This window comes from Mauremys reevesii, linkage group 5 (genome assembly GCF_016161935.1).
Source record: "Mauremys reevesii isolate NIE-2019 linkage group 5, ASM1616193v1, whole genome shotgun sequence".
Classification (NCBI taxonomy): Eukaryota; Metazoa; Chordata; order Testudines; family Geoemydidae; genus Mauremys; species Mauremys reevesii.
Genome location: NC_052627.1, coordinates 93,039,921 through 93,059,697, shown reverse-complemented (window position 1 = coordinate 93,059,697; position 19,777 = coordinate 93,039,921). Strand labels below are relative to the sequence as shown.

The window sequence follows — 19,777 nt, the reverse complement described above, 5'->3', positions numbered from 1 at the left end:
AATAATCAGATATAATGTCTTGAATCTCTAGATCATCTGTTCAGTTTTAGCCTTGGGTGGTTGAGACGGGGTTGGGGTGCATTTTTGAAAGCACTTTCTCACTGTTCCATTTAAATTTAGGCCAATGCTGAGCATTTTGAAAATCCCACTCTGAAATTCTTTGTCTAGGAGCTTCATGGCTTGAGTTGCTATTCTCAGTCAGTTCTGGTAAGCAAGTGTCCACAACACATACATGCAGACCACCAACTTCACTGTTGGGACCCTTCTTTGCAGTGTGAGCAGAGAGAAATCAAGGACTGAATGGGTTTGGTGACAGAACTACCCTTTCATCTATAGAGCGGGTCTCCTTACCAATACGACTTAAGCACAAGTTTAGATTATGAGCTTGCTGCATAGCTGTTGCTCGTATATCGGTTCTTCAACTAAAAAGATGATTTAAAAATGCCTAAGTGACTTAGGAGTGAAAAACATTGTTGATTTTCAATGGATCTTATGATCAGAAGTCACTTAGGCACTTTTGGAAAAACACCCTCAGCATCCTGAGTTATCAATCCTGCACCTTTAATGATCAATCAATTCACACATGTGTTTAGTGTGTAATAGATGATAAAAGCTTTACTTTCAAGGACACACTGTGCTTCTCATTTGACAACACAATGCATTGCCATCAAACCAAGAGGTTTGGCAATGTGATATCACATTCATGTAATAAAACTGAAAGAACAAAATGAAATGAGCCACCCTCTAAAAATCCTGAAGTCTGATTTGTATTTTAAAATAATATAGTTTTAAAAGGTTTTCAGAATGCATAACTACTCCTGTGTGTGAATCACAATCCCTTGAGATAAAATAATGAGAAGAGAATAAAAGCCATTTGGCTTCGGAGCCTCCTGCTAGCCTCTTTAACAATCATGGGCATCTGCTTGGTGTTAGAGACTATATACTAGGGGAAGAGAGAGTTAGGGGAATGGGCATTTTAGGTGTAAAAATAGGTAGAGGTTTTCTTTATTTAAGGTAGGGAAACATGATTTCTTTTTAAAGGGTGTCTAGAGCTAAATGGGCAGCCTAAGTGCTGATGGTATTTTAATTATTGTGAAAGCACTCATAACTCTGGTGGTCACACTTGTTAAGGAGCAAAAGTAAATTCTACACTGGGTTTTTCAGGGTTTTTTTTTTTTTATTTTCCTGGGGGCACTGATCTGATATCTCGGGCACAAAAGCCATCAGAGCAGTGCTTGAATAGCATGTTGAACATGTAGTCTGAGCCTCCAATTCACCTATGGAGCTATCTTGGGTAAGAGTGGAAGGTGGGGGCATCATCTTATAGTTGCTGCTGGGATACCCATTGAAGTTCTGTGCATAAGTGCGTGGAGAGTGGTCTGTGATTGATGGTCAAAGCAAGTGAGGCAGGAAGCTGTTTATCTACCCAAACAGGGAAGGCCTTTAGTGTAAGTCTCCAGGTGCAACTGCTGTTGGAAACTAGTTTATCTCCCCTGCAGTGTGAGGGAAAGCAGGTAGCCATAGTCAGAGTGGAGGTAAGTTCTGACAAAATTTGCAGCTGAATGCTGATTAAAGGCCCTTCTCAGAGGTTTTCAGTGAAGCTGGGGAAGGCTGAACTACCTGCTTTGCTGACTGCACAACTTTACATTTAACCATCTACCTTGGATTCCCATACCATCAGCAGCATACAATGGTGATCCACCTGCTTCCACAACCCAGGTAGTTACTGGGGTTTGAGGTCAAACAGAGGGGTGACATTACTCCTTGCCCAAGCAGTCCTTTCCTTGTATCTGAAACTGGCTTTGTAGTATGTGGATACTGCTTTGGCTTTTGTGTCCTACATGTCAGAAAAGTACCTCCCAGCCCCTGCCTTGAAACAGTGTAGGGCTGGAAATCCAAAAACTCAGCCTCAAATAGACATTTAACCTCGAATAGTAACTAGGTCTTAGATCCATCTGTAAAGAGAGTCTCTAAAGATGGAACAATTTGGGTTGAGTATGTGCACTTTGGGGGAGAACATGTGCTTATATTCCTGAGGGGGCTAACTGCAGAGGCAGAAACTTGAAATGTTGTTAAACAAGATAAATATTTCCACATAATGCCAATTTTATTTAGATATGCTGGACAGGTGGGCTATCTGATTGCTGGGATGAAAGAGGTTACGGAAGCCCAAATAGGAGACACGCTGTATTTACATAAGCAGCCAGTGGAGCCTTTGCCTGGCTTTAAATCAGCGAAACCAATGGTCTTTGCAGGTGAGGAGTATATTGATTCAAAAACTGGAAGCAGTTTTATGTTACATACAGGAGTAGGAGAGCTACTCAGGCAACTGAAATTTAAGAACATGCATCCATATTAAGGGGATTTGAAGAAAGCACACTAGCAGAGTTACTCTAGAGTGGTATGTGATGCCTGTATAACCTTGTAAAACTTCCCTGTGTTTTACTTAGACAAGACTAAGAAAGCTTGCAGATTGCTTTTAAATAAGAGGCTAACACTTATTTTCACTATGGGAGGATCATCTTAGCTAACATAGGCCTGTCATGTCTGAAAATAAACTTGTACTTCTTCAAGAATTGTCACTAATTTGGACTTGTTCCTCCTGATAAGCAATTTCTACTGTCTATTATGAACCATTTTCCATGGGAAAAACCTTATTTTATCATTAGCAGCCCTTGTTTCACACTTTTTTTTTTAAATGTGTGACCAAAACTGGTTGTCAAAATGATCCTGCAAAACATTTAAGTGTGTGCTTAACTTCAAGCACGTGAAGTTAAGTGCTTGAAGTTAAGTGTCATTGACTTTCTGTCACTGCCTGCTCTAGCAGGTTCACAGGAGGCAATATTTCTGTCTACAGAAGATGGGGAAATAATTGTAAGGGAAAGCAGCAGAAAGAAAAGAGCCACATTAATTATCTTCTGAACCTGTGTTGAGAGAATGGGGAAAGTTCACTTACTTCCTCAGATGCATGATCATGTTGGAGGCTATAAAATAAGATAATTATCTTGGGATAATTTGCAGTGTGCTTCTGCAGTCCAGATCTTGTTTGCCAAGATATGAAGCTAAAATATATCTTTATGAAATGACTGTGGATCTAATGTAAAAGTAATAAAATCAAAAAAACAAACAAAAAACCCTAGAATTTCAGGGATAGGGAGTTCACATACAAGTCTTCCTTTCTTTAAAATCTTCAGATCAATCTTACCTTTGTGACAATTGTTTTCCTTTGAAGTTGGAAAAAATCTGAGTGTCTTCTATTCTTCTCACAGGCACTTAAGCTTTTGCTAGGCTGCTGCTTGACCATTTGCATCTTTAACTGTGTTTGAGGGGAAGAAATGGCTTGCCCATCTGAAACGCAAAGGAATGGAGCAGGAACTCATTGATACATATGTAGTTGCTTTACAACAACAATTTGCCTGGCACCATGGAACCCCTGCTGTTTTGTCGAGTATTCTGCTCCTTCAAATCATGAGCTATGCTGAATTCCACTACAGTCTGGTTCTGTGTGCTCTTGATATGTGGGTCATGTTAAGCACAACCATTAAAACAGTTAATTCTAGCATGTCTTAAACTTTTGAGGGTTTAACTTTGAAACCTTAATAATGTCCTAACATTTTTTAATGGAATAATGTATAGAGTCACAGAGTTTAATGCCAAAAGGGATCACTAGATCATCTAGTCCAGGGGTTCTTAAACTTCATTGCACCGCAACCCCTTTCTGACAACAAAAATTACTTCACACACCCAGGAGGGGGGACTGAAGCCTGAGCCCGCCCGAGCCCCACTGCCCCGGGGGCCAAAGCCTGAACCTCATCGCTTTGGGCAGGGGGGCCAAAGCTGAAGCTCAAGGGCTTCAGCCCCAGGCAGGGGACCTGCAACCTGAGCCACACCACACAGGGCTGAAGCTCTCTGCTTTGGCTTCAGCCCTGGGCCCCAGCAAGTCTAAGCCAGCCCTGGAGATCCCATTTGGGGTCCCGACCCACAGTTTGAGAATTGCTGATCTAGTTTGATTTCCTGCATATCATAGGCCACCACCACCACGCAGGACCCACACACTAAATCCAACAGTGGAAACGAGACCAAAATAAATGAGACCCACAGGAAACTAGACTATTAAGTGCCAGAGGCAAGAGAATAGGACAGACCGAGTTGCACCAGTGTGTGAGGCTCCTGCAGTGGCAGGCAAACAATTAAATGAGATATACACAAATAATCCTGGTAAGTGATTCACACCCACATGCTTCTGAGGAAGGTAAAAAAACCCCAAGGTCGCTGCCAGTCTGACCTGGGAAGGCGGATTCCTTCCTGACCCCACTTATGATGATCAGTTAGACTGAGTATATAAGCAAGAACCAGCCAACAAAGCACCTGAGAGAGAGAATGCTTGGTGCCACCTCAGAGCCCTGGCCCACCCTGCCAAGTATCCCGTCTCCAGCTGTGGCCATCCTTGATGCTTCAGGGGAAGAAGATTAAAAATCTTTTCAGAATATATGGGCACATGGGGCGGGGGGAGGTGTCGCTTTCTGACCCCTGCAAGTGGCTGGCTGAATCCTGAAGCATGAGCTTTCGGAACATAAACTGGAAGTGAGCACCAGGGCTGATGTTCTCTATCCCCCACCATCACAGGCAAACCTGTCATACAACTGCACTCATAAATGTGTCCCGCTCTCTCAAAACTAAGGTGTTTGCCCCCACAGCTACTACTGGGAGGCTGTTCCAGAATCTCACCCTTCTGATGGTTAGAAACCACCTAATTTCCAGTCTGAATTTGTTCATGGCCATTTTATTTCATTTGTTCTTGTCCCAACGTTATCCTTTAGCTTAAATAGCTCTTCATTGTCCATGGTACTTACTCCCTTAATGTATTTATAGAGAACAATCATATACACTCTCAGCCTTCTTTCTGCGAGACTGAACAAGCCACGCTCTTTTAGTCCCATCTCATAAAATTCCTTCCATTTCTCTGTTCATCCTAGTAGCTCTTGTCTACACCTGTTTCAGTTTGAATTAATCTTTCTTGAGCATGGGTGATGAGAATTGTACACAGTATTCCAGATGAGGTCTGACCAATGCCTTTTACAATGGCATTAATACTTCTCTATCTCTGCTGGAAACGTCTCACCTAATACGTCCTAGGATTGCATTTACCTTTTTCACAGATTCATCATCCTCTGATGGACCTACACACCAGGTCTCTCTCCTCTGTCATTTCCAACTGATGAGCCACCAGGTTGTAGCATAAATTCTGATTATTAGACCCCAAATGCATGACCTTGCACTTTGTACTATTGAATTTCATCCCATTTCTGTCACTCCAGTCTTCAAGATTCAGATAATCTTTTGTAATAATCTGATCCTCCTGTATGATGATGCCCCCAAACTTTATATCAACAGCAGATTTTATTAGTGCACACCTACGTTTTGTGCCAAGGTTATTAAAAAATTTTTTGAATAAGATTGGTCCCTCGACTGATCCTGGAGGAACTCCACTAGTATCCTTTCTCCAGTCCAATAATTCACCTTTCAGCACAACCCAGTGCTATTTCCACTTTGGCCAATTTCTTATTCACCTTACAATGCTTGTATCAATACCCATCTTCCCTAATTTAACTAATAATTTTATGTGTGGTCAAATGCTTTACTGAAATCCAATTATATTCAATCTTTTAAATAAGCAAAGTGCAGTAAAAGTTATTTTCTCAAAAGATGAGATTAGGTTAGTCCAGCAATGATCTACCATTGGTAAACCCTTTACCATTAACCTGAATGAATTTAATTATTCTTTCTTCATGATTTGTTCTAAACCTTGCATACCACTGAGGTCAGTCTAGCAGGTTTGTAATTGCTGGATCACTTTTTTTTCCCCCTTTCTTAAAAATAAGTACAATATTAGCTGTTCTGAAGTCATATGGTTCTACCCCTGAGTAGATAGATTTATTTCCTTAAATCCTTGCTACTGGACTCACAATCTCACATGCCAGTTCTTTCAGTATTCTGGGAGGGAAGTTACCTGTTTTTCCCCCACTCCCCTTTCACCAAATTAGAACGCAGCAAGATCTTAAGTTTTTTTTCTTCCACCTCAATTGTGGTTATTTCCATTTCTGGACGTTCATTTTCATCAGTCATAGTGCCTTCATGCACATGTTCCATGTGATCATAATAATTGAAAACTGAGGCAAAGTATTCATTTAGGTTTTGGACCATACCTAGATTATCTTTAGTCTCCTTCCTATCTACACTGCATAGCTGCCAACATCATCCTTCCTTTTTCTTTTTTTTATTTATATAACTAAAAACCCTCTTATTTGAATTAGCTCTTGCCAAATTAATTAAGCTTGACTTTTAGAAATTCTCACTTTATTCCTGCATTTTCTAACCTCCATTATGTATCTTTCTGTGCTGGTAATCCCTTTTCCTATCCCTATAGGCCTCCCCTTATTCTTAATAACCTTTTTGAGGTGGTTATTCATCCAGCTGGACCTGGAGCCTTTTCCCTACAAGTTTTTTCCCCTTCCTTGGGATGCAGATTTCTCAGATAGTTTTTGTATAGTTCATTTGAAGAAATTCCAAGCCTCCACATTTAAGTCATTGAGCTCTTCAGTCCAGTTGACTTCTTTGGGAAATTAAGGTTATTAGTTAAAATCTGCCCTTTTAAAATAAAAAAACGTAGTTGACAACCTGGTTTTGATTATCCTTCTATTTAATATATCAATTTGTGATCACTTGATCCAAAGCTATTTCCTACAACCAGCTCTTCTACTTACTAAAACTAAGTCTAAATTTGCATCACCTCTTGTTGGTCCAGTGACAATTTGATGAAGAAAATGGTAATCTGTCACATCCAGGAATAACTGGACCCTAAGAGCATTGTTAGTATTTATTCTCCAGTCTGTATCAGGGAAGTTAGTCTCCCATTATGATATAATTTCCAAAACTGTCGCTGATATTAAAGAGATTGCTATCCATATCCAAGTCTGACCCTTGGTGGAGAGGAGACTATAACAGACCCATAACACTATCCCAACACACCTCTTTTATAATCCTTCCTCAAAGTGATTGTGACCCAAATAGATTTTGTTTTTTCCATACTATCACTTGTATTTCTTTACGGTTTATAGCTTCATTGATGTACAGTTCCCACCATGTTTACCGTTCGTTTCTTTCTTTTTCTTTCTTTCTTTCTTTCTTTCTTTCTTTCTCTTCCTAACAGCACATACTCTTCAATACCTATATTCCAGTCATGAGTGCTATTCCACCATGTGTCTGTAATCCCTATAATTTCTGGTTTGACCTCCTGCAACAGTAGTACCATTTCCTTCATTTTATTTCCCAAACTCCTTGCATTCTTGAACAAGCATTTCAGTTGTTTCCCTTGGACCTCACCCAGTTTTCTGGCTTGTGGTGTTCCATTATCCCTTACCGTGTCTTTATTTAGTTGATTTTTCTGCTTCTGTGTATTGATGCCAGGCATGGAGATTTTACAAGTCTCTCCCAACCTTCTTCCCACATCTAATTTAAACCCAGGTACTCAAGTGGAGTTCATTAGTTGAGAAAAGTCTTGTTTCCCTAAATGCATCCCAATAGTAGATCATCCCAAAACATTCCTTGTTGCAACAATCCTTGAGCTATTTGTTGATCTTAATTGTCTTCTCATGCCTTCTCCCTCCTTCTCTAGGGACCAGAAGTATTCCACTGAAAATCACCTGAGCTTAAACTTCTTTTAGCATCTTACTCAGCTGAGCATAGTCATACTTGATCTATTTCGATGAGAATCTAGCAGCGTCCTTCATCTTGACTTGCAGTACAGCTAGTGGATTTTTACCCACTTTTATCAGGATCCTCTTCAACTCACAGCCACATATTGTATCCTGGCTTCTGGGACATAGCACGCTCTTCTGTTCTCTGGATTATAGGCCTGTCAATTCTTCTGAGTATAGGGACCCTGATCACATAGACCTGTCTGTTCCTGATAATAGTATGAATACTTGCATGTTATCCTCCATTTTCCTTAGGCTCAGATCCATCATCTCTTCCTCTTTTCTGCAGGAACTGGTTTCCTTTCTTTTCTTTCTTGCCTCCACATCTTCTGCCTGTTTTTAATTGTCATTCTCCAGTGCAGCAAAACTGTTACTCGACTCAATTTCACCACTTCTAGGTGGTCTCTTCCTCTGGTTTGTCTTTATGGTTACATTTTTCCATGGATCTGGCAGTCCTCCCTTTAGTTCCTTTTGTTTGGCAGTTGTCCACAGATCTTTAGTTGCTGTACCACCTTCTCTGTCCTCTTCTGCATTATACCTTCAAATCCCCTTCTAAATTCCATCATCATCTCCAGCTTCATCTCTAATCATTAGATCCTCTCTGCCATGAGCTCTGTCAAGTGACATTTCACACATAAGTAGCTTCCACCAGATACTCCCTCAAGGATGATGTACGTCCCCCAGCTTCTGCATCTAACCATCTTTCCTCTCCACTCCTCAGAAGGAGCCTCAGTAGCCATCATTGTTTTCTGTTCCTAGATACTGTTCACTGCTCCAGTGTTTGTTAGTAACTGGCTTTTAAATCTGGCCAGACTAAGCTCCCTCATTAAGGAATATTAGCAAGCACATTTAACATAAACATTCTTTAGAAGACATGACTCTGCTTTATGAAATCTGATTATGAATACTTCCTATAAAGCTCTAATTGGAAAATACAGTAAACACTTATGGCCCAGATTGCATGTGCAGGTAAATGGAGAAAGTAGTACAGTGGTACTTCTGCCATGTTCAGCCTGGCAGTGTGCACCAGAGAGGGTGGGCCGTGTTATTTTCACTCCTCTGCACTGTCCTTCAGACCTGTACCAGCACCAATACCATTGAGGAGGATAGTAGTGCTAAGATATCCTCTACACTGAGAGAACTCCAGGAGGTAACCTGTGTCCAGGAGGGGAGCTTCTTGGTGCAGAGCAATCTACACTGTTACCAAGACATGGCTGTGTCATAGAGTCACAACAGATCCTGTAACTAGCACTAATTATGTGAACTGTTTGTCACTCTGACAGTTTCACTATTTAAATGTTTTCACTTTTAATGATTTGATGTGGCACATTACTTTCTTGCTTTTTGTGCTGCACATGTATTTGGAAGGAGCGTTTCATCGAAAGGCATTAATTCTGTTTATGTGGTGTATAAATTATATGTGTAGGGCAGGTTACAGCGGGAGTTATTTAAAACTACAGATGTTGTTTTATTGCTTGGGATGTATTTGAGTATTAATCCCTTATAATTGATAGATGCCCTCCAGAAATGCTGCAAATGTGTTAATAGGCCAAAAATGTGTGGGTGTACCTTTCAGAGCCATTCAGTTTCCCATAGAGTAATCTTATTTGTCGAGTTTGAATTGTAACAATTTTTCATTATATTTCTATCTCAAGGGTTCTCAAACTGTGGTCGGGACCCCTCAGGGAGTTGCGAGATTATTACATGGGGGGTTGCGAGCTGTCAGCCTCCACCCCAAATACCACTTTGCCTCCAGCATTTATAATGGTGTTAAATATATTAAAATGTGTTTTTAATTTATAAGGGGAGTCGCACTCAGGCTTGCTATGTGAAAGGGGTCACCAGTACAAAAGTTTGAGAACCACCGCTCTATCTGAAGTAATTCTAAAACTTTAAAGTTGCATTGAAATGTATTCACCTCATCATGGTGAATTTCTAAGAATATGACCATCTCTGGACATTCAATTCTTTTTAACTCTTTCATATGGGATGTGTATTTCTGTAGGACAGGTGAATTGGAATGGAAGAAAGGTATTCCCTATTAATTACATTACTTATATTTAGGGATTTAAATGAAAGATAAACTCTGTCAAGATGTAGCTAAATGGCTCAAAAGGGTTAACTGGTTCAGCTAGATCAGGTTCTTTATCATGACAAGTTTGATTGAATGTGAACAGCGTAATGTGTTTCTACAGGAATGTACCCGGTAGACCAGTCGGAATACAACAACCTGAAAAGTGCTATAGAAAAACTGACACTAAATGATTCCAGTGTAACTATTCATCGGGATAGCAGCCTTGCCTTAGGAGCTGGATGGAGGTGAGACTACAATTACTACACTTTAATTTTAGGAAGTGTCTTTTAATATATATGGGGACTTGTTGATGGTAGAGGTCTTTTATTTCTGGGGATTTTCATTCTAATTGATATTAGGCCTAAAGTGAGTACTTGATCTTATTTCTAGTCCATATTCCTGTACAGCACACAATTTGTCTTGATTGGCAGTCTTTCTTCAAGAGAAGCCCTGGAGTAGATGTGGGAGAAATTTCTCAGATGAATAGTGGATTTATGAAAAAGTTCAGTTTTTTAGGGAGGGGAAGGAAGGGGGGTGTCTCTCTCTCTCTCTCTCTCTCTGTCTCACTAACCACTGGTCTAAGGGTTATAACACAATTGGGTATAGAGGAGATTTAAATCCACATCACTGACCTACTTTACCTACCACCCAGATGAGTGCCATAATTGCCAGGCTATAGAGCCGTTTTTGCTCTCTGGCGCAATGAGTATTTATACAAAATAGAACAGGAGAAATTGAGAGCAACCCATTCTAGAATTGCCTATAGCCTGGTGGTTAGCATACTCATCAGGGTGGGTGGAGATGCCCTGCTCCAGGGTGGGGATTGAAACCAGTCTCTCCCACATCTCAGGCAAGTGCCCTAACCACTGGGTTAAAGGTTATAAGAGACCACGTTCATTCTCTCTCTCACTCGCTCTCACATGCTGTTCTGAAGCTTCCTGGAATGAAACTATTTTTTGATTTGCTGACAAATTCCAGACGCAAACAAAATTTTGGGGTTTTTTTTGGTCCCCTCTTCTCCCCACCCCCTTTGCTGGCCAAACCACAAATGACAATTATTTGCTCAGCTCTATCCTGGAGTCAAAGAGCACAGGTGTCATTAGTCATAGTCAGGATTAAGGATTGCCTTTACCATGCTTGACATTGCCAAATCATTTAGTCTCCTAGTACTGTATTAATAATGTAAAATAATACCATAGGAATACAGTGCACATTTTGAATACCAATTTTTTTTCAGGTTGGGGTTTCTTGGTCTTCTACATCTGGAAGTTTTTAATCAGCGCTTGGAGCAAGAATACAATGCATCTGTCATTTTGACTGCACCCACTGTTCCATATAAGGCTGTTCTTTCCTCAGCAAAATTGATAAAGGTATTTTAATTTATTTACAGGAGCTTGAAATGAACATCAGCCTGAAACATTTTCTAAACCAGTAAAATAAATTGTAGATCAGTATCTTCTTATAGGTGAAGCAGCAGCATTCTCTCCCTTGTTTAGGTTCCTTAGCACTATACATTAGAAAAAATCTTCAGGCTGTGGGTTCTTTCTTTTCCCCCCCAAGAACTCTAGTGTCTCTGTAGCTTGCAGCACAGCAATGAAATTTGGCAGGGGGATAGTCCTGGGAACAAGGGGAGTCTTTTTGCTGGCTCCATGTGCATGTGTACGGAATTTGTTGAGTTATGAGCTCTTGAAAATTGCCATTTATGCCCTGCATTTGTCTTGCTGTGAAAACCCTGCATGCTCTATATGTGTCTGGTAGGGCTGTCAAGCGATTAAAAAAATTAATAGCGATTAATCGTTCTGTTAAACAATAATAGAATATCATTTATTTAAATATTTTTGGATGTTTTCTACATTTTCAGCTATATTGATTTCAATTACAACACAGAATACAACGTGTACAGTGCTCAGGTTATATTTTCATTACAGATATTTGCATTGTAAAAAAACAAAATAAATAGTATTTTTCAGTTCATCTAATACAAGTACTGTAGTGCAATCTCTTTACCGTGACAGTTGAACTTACATGTAAAATTTTAGAGCCTAGAAGTCCACTCAGACCTACTTCTTGTTCAGCCAATCACAGACAAACAAGTTTGTTTACATTTGAAGGAGATAATGCTTCTTGTTTACAATGTCACTTGTTGTGGATCGTTACAAGCAGGACCCATCATCAGCATGGATGCATGTCCTCTGGAATGGTGGTTGAAGCATGAAGGGACATACGAATTTTTAGTGCATCTGGCACGTAAATACTTTGCAATGCTGGCTACAAACATACCATGCGAACGCCTGTTCTCACTTTCAGGTGGCATTGTAAATAAGCGGGCAGCAGTGACTCCCATAAATGTAAACAAACTTGTTTGTCTTAGCGATTGGCTGAACAAGAAGTAGGAGTGGGTGGACTTGTAGGAGCTAAAGTTTTACATTGTTTTGTTTTTTAATGCAGTTATGTAACAAAAATCTACATTTGTAAGTTACGGTTTCATGATAGAGATTGGCACTACAGTACTTGTATGAGGTGAATTGAAATACTATTTCTTTTGTTTATCATTCTTACAGTACAAATATTTGTAATAAAAAATAATATAAAGTGACCACTGTACACTTTGTATTCTGTGTTGTAATTGAAATCAGCATATTTGAAAATGTGGAAAAATATCCAAAAACATTTAATACATTTCAATTGGTATTCTATTGTTTAACAGTGCGATTAATCATGATTACTTTTTTGAGTTATCACGTGAGTTAACTGCAATTACTCGACAGCCCTAGTGCCTCATCATAACTCCATAATCATGTCTGTGGGGGCATGCAAACCTTATCCGTGGGAATGGATGCATGCAAACCTGATTGATGAGGAAAAACCTTCTCCACATGGAGACATGCTCTTCTGTTAGATTTTGTACTGCAACAGAGAAGCGTTCCTGTGGAGCTGCTGACAGATAAAGGATTCTCTCCCCTGCACTTTTGCCCCCCACATGTCTACCCCTTCATCCAGTGTCAACTTCCAACTGAGCTTAACAAAACAAGGCAGGTAATACACAGACTTTGTTTGGAAGCAGTTAGGGTTGCTACACACCTAACATGCCTGTACAAACCCATAGAAGCAAGGAAACAAAAAGTTAAGCCGCCTAACAGTACATATCATTTATCCTTGCGCCCACAGGTACATTATCACAATTACCATTATAGACCACACATCACAACTGTAACTGTTCATTTACAGATGCCAACCTTCCAGACTCCCTTTATCCACCCTTCAGCATACACTGCTCCTTGCTAAACTACTCTCTAAACATACCAAACATCCACAACTGCTAGTGTTGGAGAAAACATCTGGAAAAGGGATGTGTGCAGAAGGGGGGCAAACAGGGCAGAATTAAGGCTGCAATGTGTGGCATGTGGTATTACACTAGTTGTGGTAATGGTAAATAGTGTGCTTGTGGGTGGGAGGGGCAAGCTATTCATATTAGGTCAAAAGTGAAGGTGTTTGAGCTATTTCTCCTAGTCTGTGGCTTTACTTTGCATTTTCTTGCTTTTGTGGCTTTGTGTCTGGCATTTTTGTGGGTAGCAACCTTAACTCCTTCACAGACAAAATATATATATATATATTAATTCCGTGGGCACGGCATGTGTGCTCACGTGCCACACACAGAACATTACTGGGACACCGATGATATAGATTCTGCACCAATTGCTGGTGGGAACCAAAGAGACATGAGCTCAAGTCTTGCTTGTTCTACTGATTTGTGCCCTTCAAAATCCTTATTATTGAACAATGCCTCCTATCCATTGAGAGTTTACACAAACTGGGGTTAGAATATAGGTCTCTGATATGGCAGGATCCTAGTGTCAGGCTGGCCATTCAGTCACACTGTTTATAAAAAATTTTCCAAATCTATCTACTCAGCTAAGATGTCTGTAAAATGGGAAAACATAATTTGTGCTCATGTAACTCAAGAGCCATATTATAATGCATCTGCACAAGAGGGCAGAATTAGTGTTGCACAGACAGGTAACTTTAATTCTGGCACTTCCTAATTTCAGGCTATGAAATCCAGCACTCAAAATAACATTTTTATATAATTAAGTTTACATTGTGCTGCCTGTGGGAGATTGTCTCTAAGTGACTTTGGATCTTAGTGCTGAGAGACTGATATTATACGGATAGCAGTTCCTCCCAGTGACAATATTTCCCACATTTTTCTCTCCCAAAAAGCTGTAACAAGATTTGAATTGAACTATGAAAAGACTCTTGTGATTCATCTGTATAATTTTGTTTTGGCACGAGACACAGAGCGAAATTATTTTAATTGGAATACAGTCAAGAATAAAATGGCAAATTTTTCAGTTGTTCATGAGTTTAGTGCTATCTCGTGTAAAGTGAAGGACTTCTGCAGCGTGCCGCTCAAGAACTCATACATTTTCCATTGACTTTAATTTAAAATTAGTGGGTACCTGTTCCATGAGAGCAATTTACTTTTCAGTACACCTCATCATGGGTTCCACAAATAATGGTTCTAGCAATACAATTATGCAAAATATAGAAATTGCATTTTCTTCTGAGCTGTAGCCTTTCAGTTACAGTTCAGCACAAACATAGCATACAATGGGATTCCATCTCTTCTCACTTTCCTGAAAGTGACTAAAATTGGCATTCACTGGAGTTCAAAGTGAGGGGAGAAATACAGTCATGCCATGAAGCAATTTCTTATCATAGTCCATGTGGTTCTATGCATCCTTTTAGATAACACACAACCCCTCTATTGAAGGGTGACTGTTTCAGAAAAGTGCAGGTCATAAGGATTAAAAGTTAAGTTTGGCCTGAAGTCCACAGCTTGTAAGACCAATGATAAAATAACACTCCTGGAGTGATGAGACTATTGACTGATTTCAGGTCCATTGTCTTGCAAACCATTAGGGCTATAAAAAATGAATGCTATACAGTGCTGGACAGCTTGAAAATGTACCATTAATTTCTTAGCTTACTAGGTCAAGATATCTAGCTTAAAAATAACATGTTCTGAGTATGATCTTGCCTTTTCCCAGCAACTTCAATTTTGAACTGATTTTGGTGGCTGCTATCTCAAATTGTTTAAAACCAGAACCAAATCTTTATACCATCTAAAAGTCTGGAATCCCATCAGTCAAATAGTGTAAAGCATTAATCTGTAACTCAGCATTTGAGACTCTTGCCTCCTACTTGTTGCAGAATTTAGTCAATATGTAGTGAATAATGAAAGTGCCCTTTTTCAGTGTGGGGACCTCATATTGAACAACGAGGATTAAAAAATAAATATTGAGCAAATGCTTTATTCACTGATCATCTTTCAGCCTTAATGGTCTTTTAATGTAGTTTTTGTGTGAAATTCTTCTTCATTGGTATTCATAATAATCTTTCTACATTATGCCTGGACAGTGCATGAATTTTCATAGTGAAAACAAGAACGGCTTTTAAAACCATTTTTTGCGGAGGTACAGTGCTCTTACATTTCAGCTGCTCCTTTAATCTAACATTCATATTATAATAACCATTGACGGTACACAAGACTGTATGGTATTTAGAAGATTTTAATTACATTGTATTTTATTCCTATACTTCCGAATTGATAAATCAGTTTTTCAGTTCAGTATCTAAACATACTAATTTAGATGGCTGACATTTAAAAATATGCCATTCAATTACTTTTATGTCTTTGACTGAAATGCGATGTCCAGTAGTGCTTTAAAATCGTATTTGCCACGAATTTGGGATAATCACATTACCCACAAGTGTTTCCCCAAACAATTGCAATAAAATTTATATAATCTCACAACATGGAATTTTGTGACACTTTCCCCCCTTTTTCATGTATTTTAAATGGGAAAAGTCTTGTAGAAATACTCCCACTGACACATAGGGTGGGACCTAGTGATATTCGTAAGCGCAGTATAAAAAGTCATTTATATATATGGAGGTCAGAGTAGATGATAATGATAGTCTCTTCTGACCTTAAAGTCTACGAGTCTGTGTTTTATGTGATAATTTTTCATCCATTGTAACACCCCTGTAGATTTTTTTACAATTAAAACTAACTCAATTTAATAAATTGAAAAATTGAGCACTGATTATCCTTCCCCTTTACTTTCAGTGTATTTTAAATTAACCAGAATGAACAAAAATGATACATTAGTCTATTGTAAGCCACCACAACATTTTGAAGAGAGGTTATAGATGCTCTGCAACAATGCTTTATTGATTCAAAATAAACATTGATTTAACTTTCTGTTGACAAAGGGCTTGATTCTGGGAGTTTTGTGTGAGAAATGCTTGCAGAATTGGGATCACAGTCATGATGCCTATTTTTTAAAAAGTAAACACTGTATTTTGGTCCACTACATTTGGCACAATAGTAAGATAGAGGTAAAATTTTGTGTTTTAATCTACTTGATATTGGACATAGTTACCTGCCTTACTGTACCAGACAATCATTAATACATGAGGTTTCAAAGGTAGCTTAACATTCTAATGTTGCTGCTTCCTTATACTTAATGAACATCACAAACTTATGAAACAAGAAATAATAATGCAAATATTCTTATTTTCATAAATAAATTTCCAGAAATGTCTTTCCTCTAATCAGTGGTCAGAGAATAAAGTTCAGTAGAAGTACTTGTAAAGGGACTCTTGTGGAAGCAAGTTCTTGATTTGGTCTTTCCTTTTGTAGGAGTACGGAAAAGAGGAGATTACTGTTATCAACCCTGCTGAGTTTCCTGATAAATCTTCAGTATCAGAATATTTGGAACCAACCGTTTTGGGGACTATCATAACACCCGATGATTATATTGGAAAAATAATAACTCTGTGTCAGGTTTGTATAGAATTTTAGTTTTGTGATTGCACTGTTAAACCACATGTGGTATCTAGATACCACAGCAATGGGCACCATAGGAATGTTTAGTAATAATACTCTCTCAATAAAATCAAGATTTAAAATGGTCAGGTATGAGAGACATCACTTTTCTGAATTATAAGGTCATCTAGAGAGATAATATCTTTTATTGGACTAACTTCTGAAGAAGAGCTCTGTGTAGCTCGAAACTTTCTCTCTCTCACCATCAGAAGTTGGTCCAATAAAAGATACTACCTCACCCACTTTGCATCTCTAATGTCCTGTGATGAACACGGCTACAACACTGCATACAAGATCATCCAGTGAAAGATGGCTGCTCAGGCTCAACCCCAGAGAGTCTTTTTGAACAATTGCTCCAGCTCTTAAAAGAGAGGGGATTTTGGTAGTTTGTTTCACTATTAAGGAGGGGAATCACCAATGGGAGATGCTGGTGGTATTAGGTACAGCATATGTAGGAGTAATTTAATGAAACATAATTTCTATCCACGGACCTGAATAACAGCAGTTTCTCTTGCTTAACTTGGGGAGTTTTGCAGTTTCTTGTCTCTCTGACAAGTGTTGTAGATATAGTATGCTTTACCTGACTGTGCCATGTACAGATGTGGAACAAAGCAGGATGATGGAAAGTGTAGTCATTGATTCAAATAATCCCATTCTGGTAGAAAACAGATTGTTTGTTTGTTTTCCTTGATTACATCTGCAGTACACATTTTAAAAGCTTAATTCTTTACCCAAACACTTCCCCCTGTGCATTTGCAATATTTTACTTGCTTTTTTAAAAAAATATGGGTACATTAAAAATAAAGAAAACACTGTTCCTAAATGCAGTATTTTACATGGTTTTGTATATACAAACTTTGTCACAAAATGCTCTGTAGTATACAAAATTACAGTATACATAATTCAGGATAGTATACTACTATGTCTGTTACATTAGTGCCCAAAGTATATATGGGATGAAGACATTGCATAGTAAAATAAATACATAAAAATAAGACTATTGAAAGGAGTTGGGCCCTGATCCTACAAACCCCCTGCATGGGTAGCTCCCCCGTGTCTAAGAACCTTGACTTTATTGGGGTTGCCTGTAGGTGTAAAGCCCACTCACGAAGAACTGCTTGCAAGATTAGGAAATTAGGGAGCAGGAGCAGAAGCTCTTAAGATTTTCAGTGATGAGGCAAGAGGCATCAGGAAATATATGCATGGGATGGATCTCTAGACCATTAGTCCAAAAATGGCCACTTCTTGAATTATGATGCTGTAATTCTCAATGAATTCTGGGAATCTAAACAAAACTAATTAAAAAAAAAATACTCAAACTGTCTGAGGGCTTGTTGCCAAAACCTCTCTGTGTACTAGTAGCCCCATATTTGCCTGTTTGTTCTGTATTTGTGTTGTGAGATTTTTCTACTGAGGAGTTTATTCTTTTAAAGTGTCATATTTATTAGACTCGCAGGGCTGTTCAGAGGGACATGATGTACATTGATGAGCACAGGGTTATGCTGAAATATATATTCCCACTGAATGAAATTGTGGTGGATTTTTATGATGCTCTGAAATCACTCTCTTCTGGATATGCTAGGTAAGTTTTTTTTCTTTTTCAAAATACAGTTTAAGAATTTTGGGTGAGATATTCAAAGGCACAAATGGGAAGTAAGTGCTCAGCTCATTATCTTTAAACGCTGTATTCAGGGAAGCATATCCATGTGTAATAGCATTTCCTCAAGGAGTTTACAATGTAGATTAAACATAACAGAGAAATGGATGACAGATGGTGGGGATGGGGATATGGCAAGGACAAGGGATACAACACTGAAGGATTGGATAAACTGACTGTTTTGTTCATGTTTGATTAAACAAATACATCTTTGCTCAGACTGCTACCGGAAAGCTTAAAAAAAAAAAAATGGGGGTGGGAAGAAGGTTACCAGTAGATGTTGAATGTTTCACCAAAAATAAGATTTTGTGAAATTTAGGAGATCTTGAATTGTCTGTCTGTTTATAATATTATGTGTGTGTGCGCTATGAATATTTTGCATACTTAGTGAGGGCAATGTATAACAATGTTAGAAATAAAATTATTAAAATCTAATGTTAATAAAATTCTAAAACAGCTTCTTTCATAGAAGCTGTAGAACATTCCTGTGGAATAGGAAGATATTAAACCCATTTTGCAGATGAGCAAACTGAGGCATAGAGGCACAGCCATACTGTACATCACTAACAGAAATGGAAATAGAACAAAAGAAACCTGACATAGATTCCTGACATTCACTTTTCTTGTATACCAGTTCTGAAATAGCAATGGCTAAATGACGCACACATTGTAGAGAGAAACCTTGTATAAGGTGGAAGTGCAGTAGTTTCCACCCATTTTGGGTACTGTGATCATTATTGGGAATGGAATTTCCTGTTATCAGTTCTTCATTAAGTTAGACCTGCAGGCAGGGATTTGAAAATCCCAGCCTAATAAATCAGGTTATGTTATAAAAATCAGTGGCAGTCAGCTTAGAAATCAGTTAACAAAATTTACTGTGATATATAACTATCCCCTTGCCAGCTGTACATTGTGCAAGTGTCCAGTGTACTGTAAGGTGAGAACTAGCATTATCTACTTGTCAAAGGGACCCTTGATAATGTACTTTTATTCATTAGTTCTTCTTTCCAGTGTGAAAAGGAAACCTTTCAAAATGTTAATTCATTAATACAAGTCTGAAACCCAGATGAAGGGGTATATTCTCAACTTTGTTCTGGGAATTAAGCAAATAATTTTCTGCATATTGAGATGAAATTTTGTTCCTTCAGGTAAAATAATCTTTACATCTGGTAGCTATAAAAATATGCAGATACTTACCAGCAGCCTTTGGGAGTTTAGCTGAAAGGAATATGTTGCTAGATAGATGGGATTTAAGCCAACAAACACTGCGTGCCTCTTATTATTGAAATCTGATCTCAGGAGATTTGGTAGTAAGATGCATTATGCTTTGATACTGGTCTCATGATTTACTTTTTAATATCCACAGTTGTGTTAGACACTTTACTGGCATAAGT

General features: G+C 38.7%; 1 protein-coding gene across 3 annotated transcripts in view; it reads left to right on the top strand.

Annotated features, from left to right (window-relative positions):
- GUF1 (GTP binding elongation factor GUF1) overlaps positions 1–19,777 on the top strand; it is a 40,605-nt gene that overhangs the window by 14,077 nt on the left and 6,751 nt on the right. For all 3 annotated transcript variants that reach the window (XM_039539866.1, XM_039539865.1, XM_039539867.1), the window contains 5 exons: positions 2,116–2,255; positions 9,953–10,076; positions 11,069–11,201; positions 16,541–16,684; positions 18,175–18,308. In XM_039539866.1, coding sequence (XP_039395800.1) covers positions 2,116–2,255; positions 9,953–10,076; positions 11,069–11,201; positions 16,541–16,684; positions 18,175–18,308 — 675 coding nt within the window. The remainder of the gene's footprint in view (positions 1–2,115; positions 2,256–9,952; positions 10,077–11,068; positions 11,202–16,540; positions 16,685–18,174; positions 18,309–19,777) is intronic.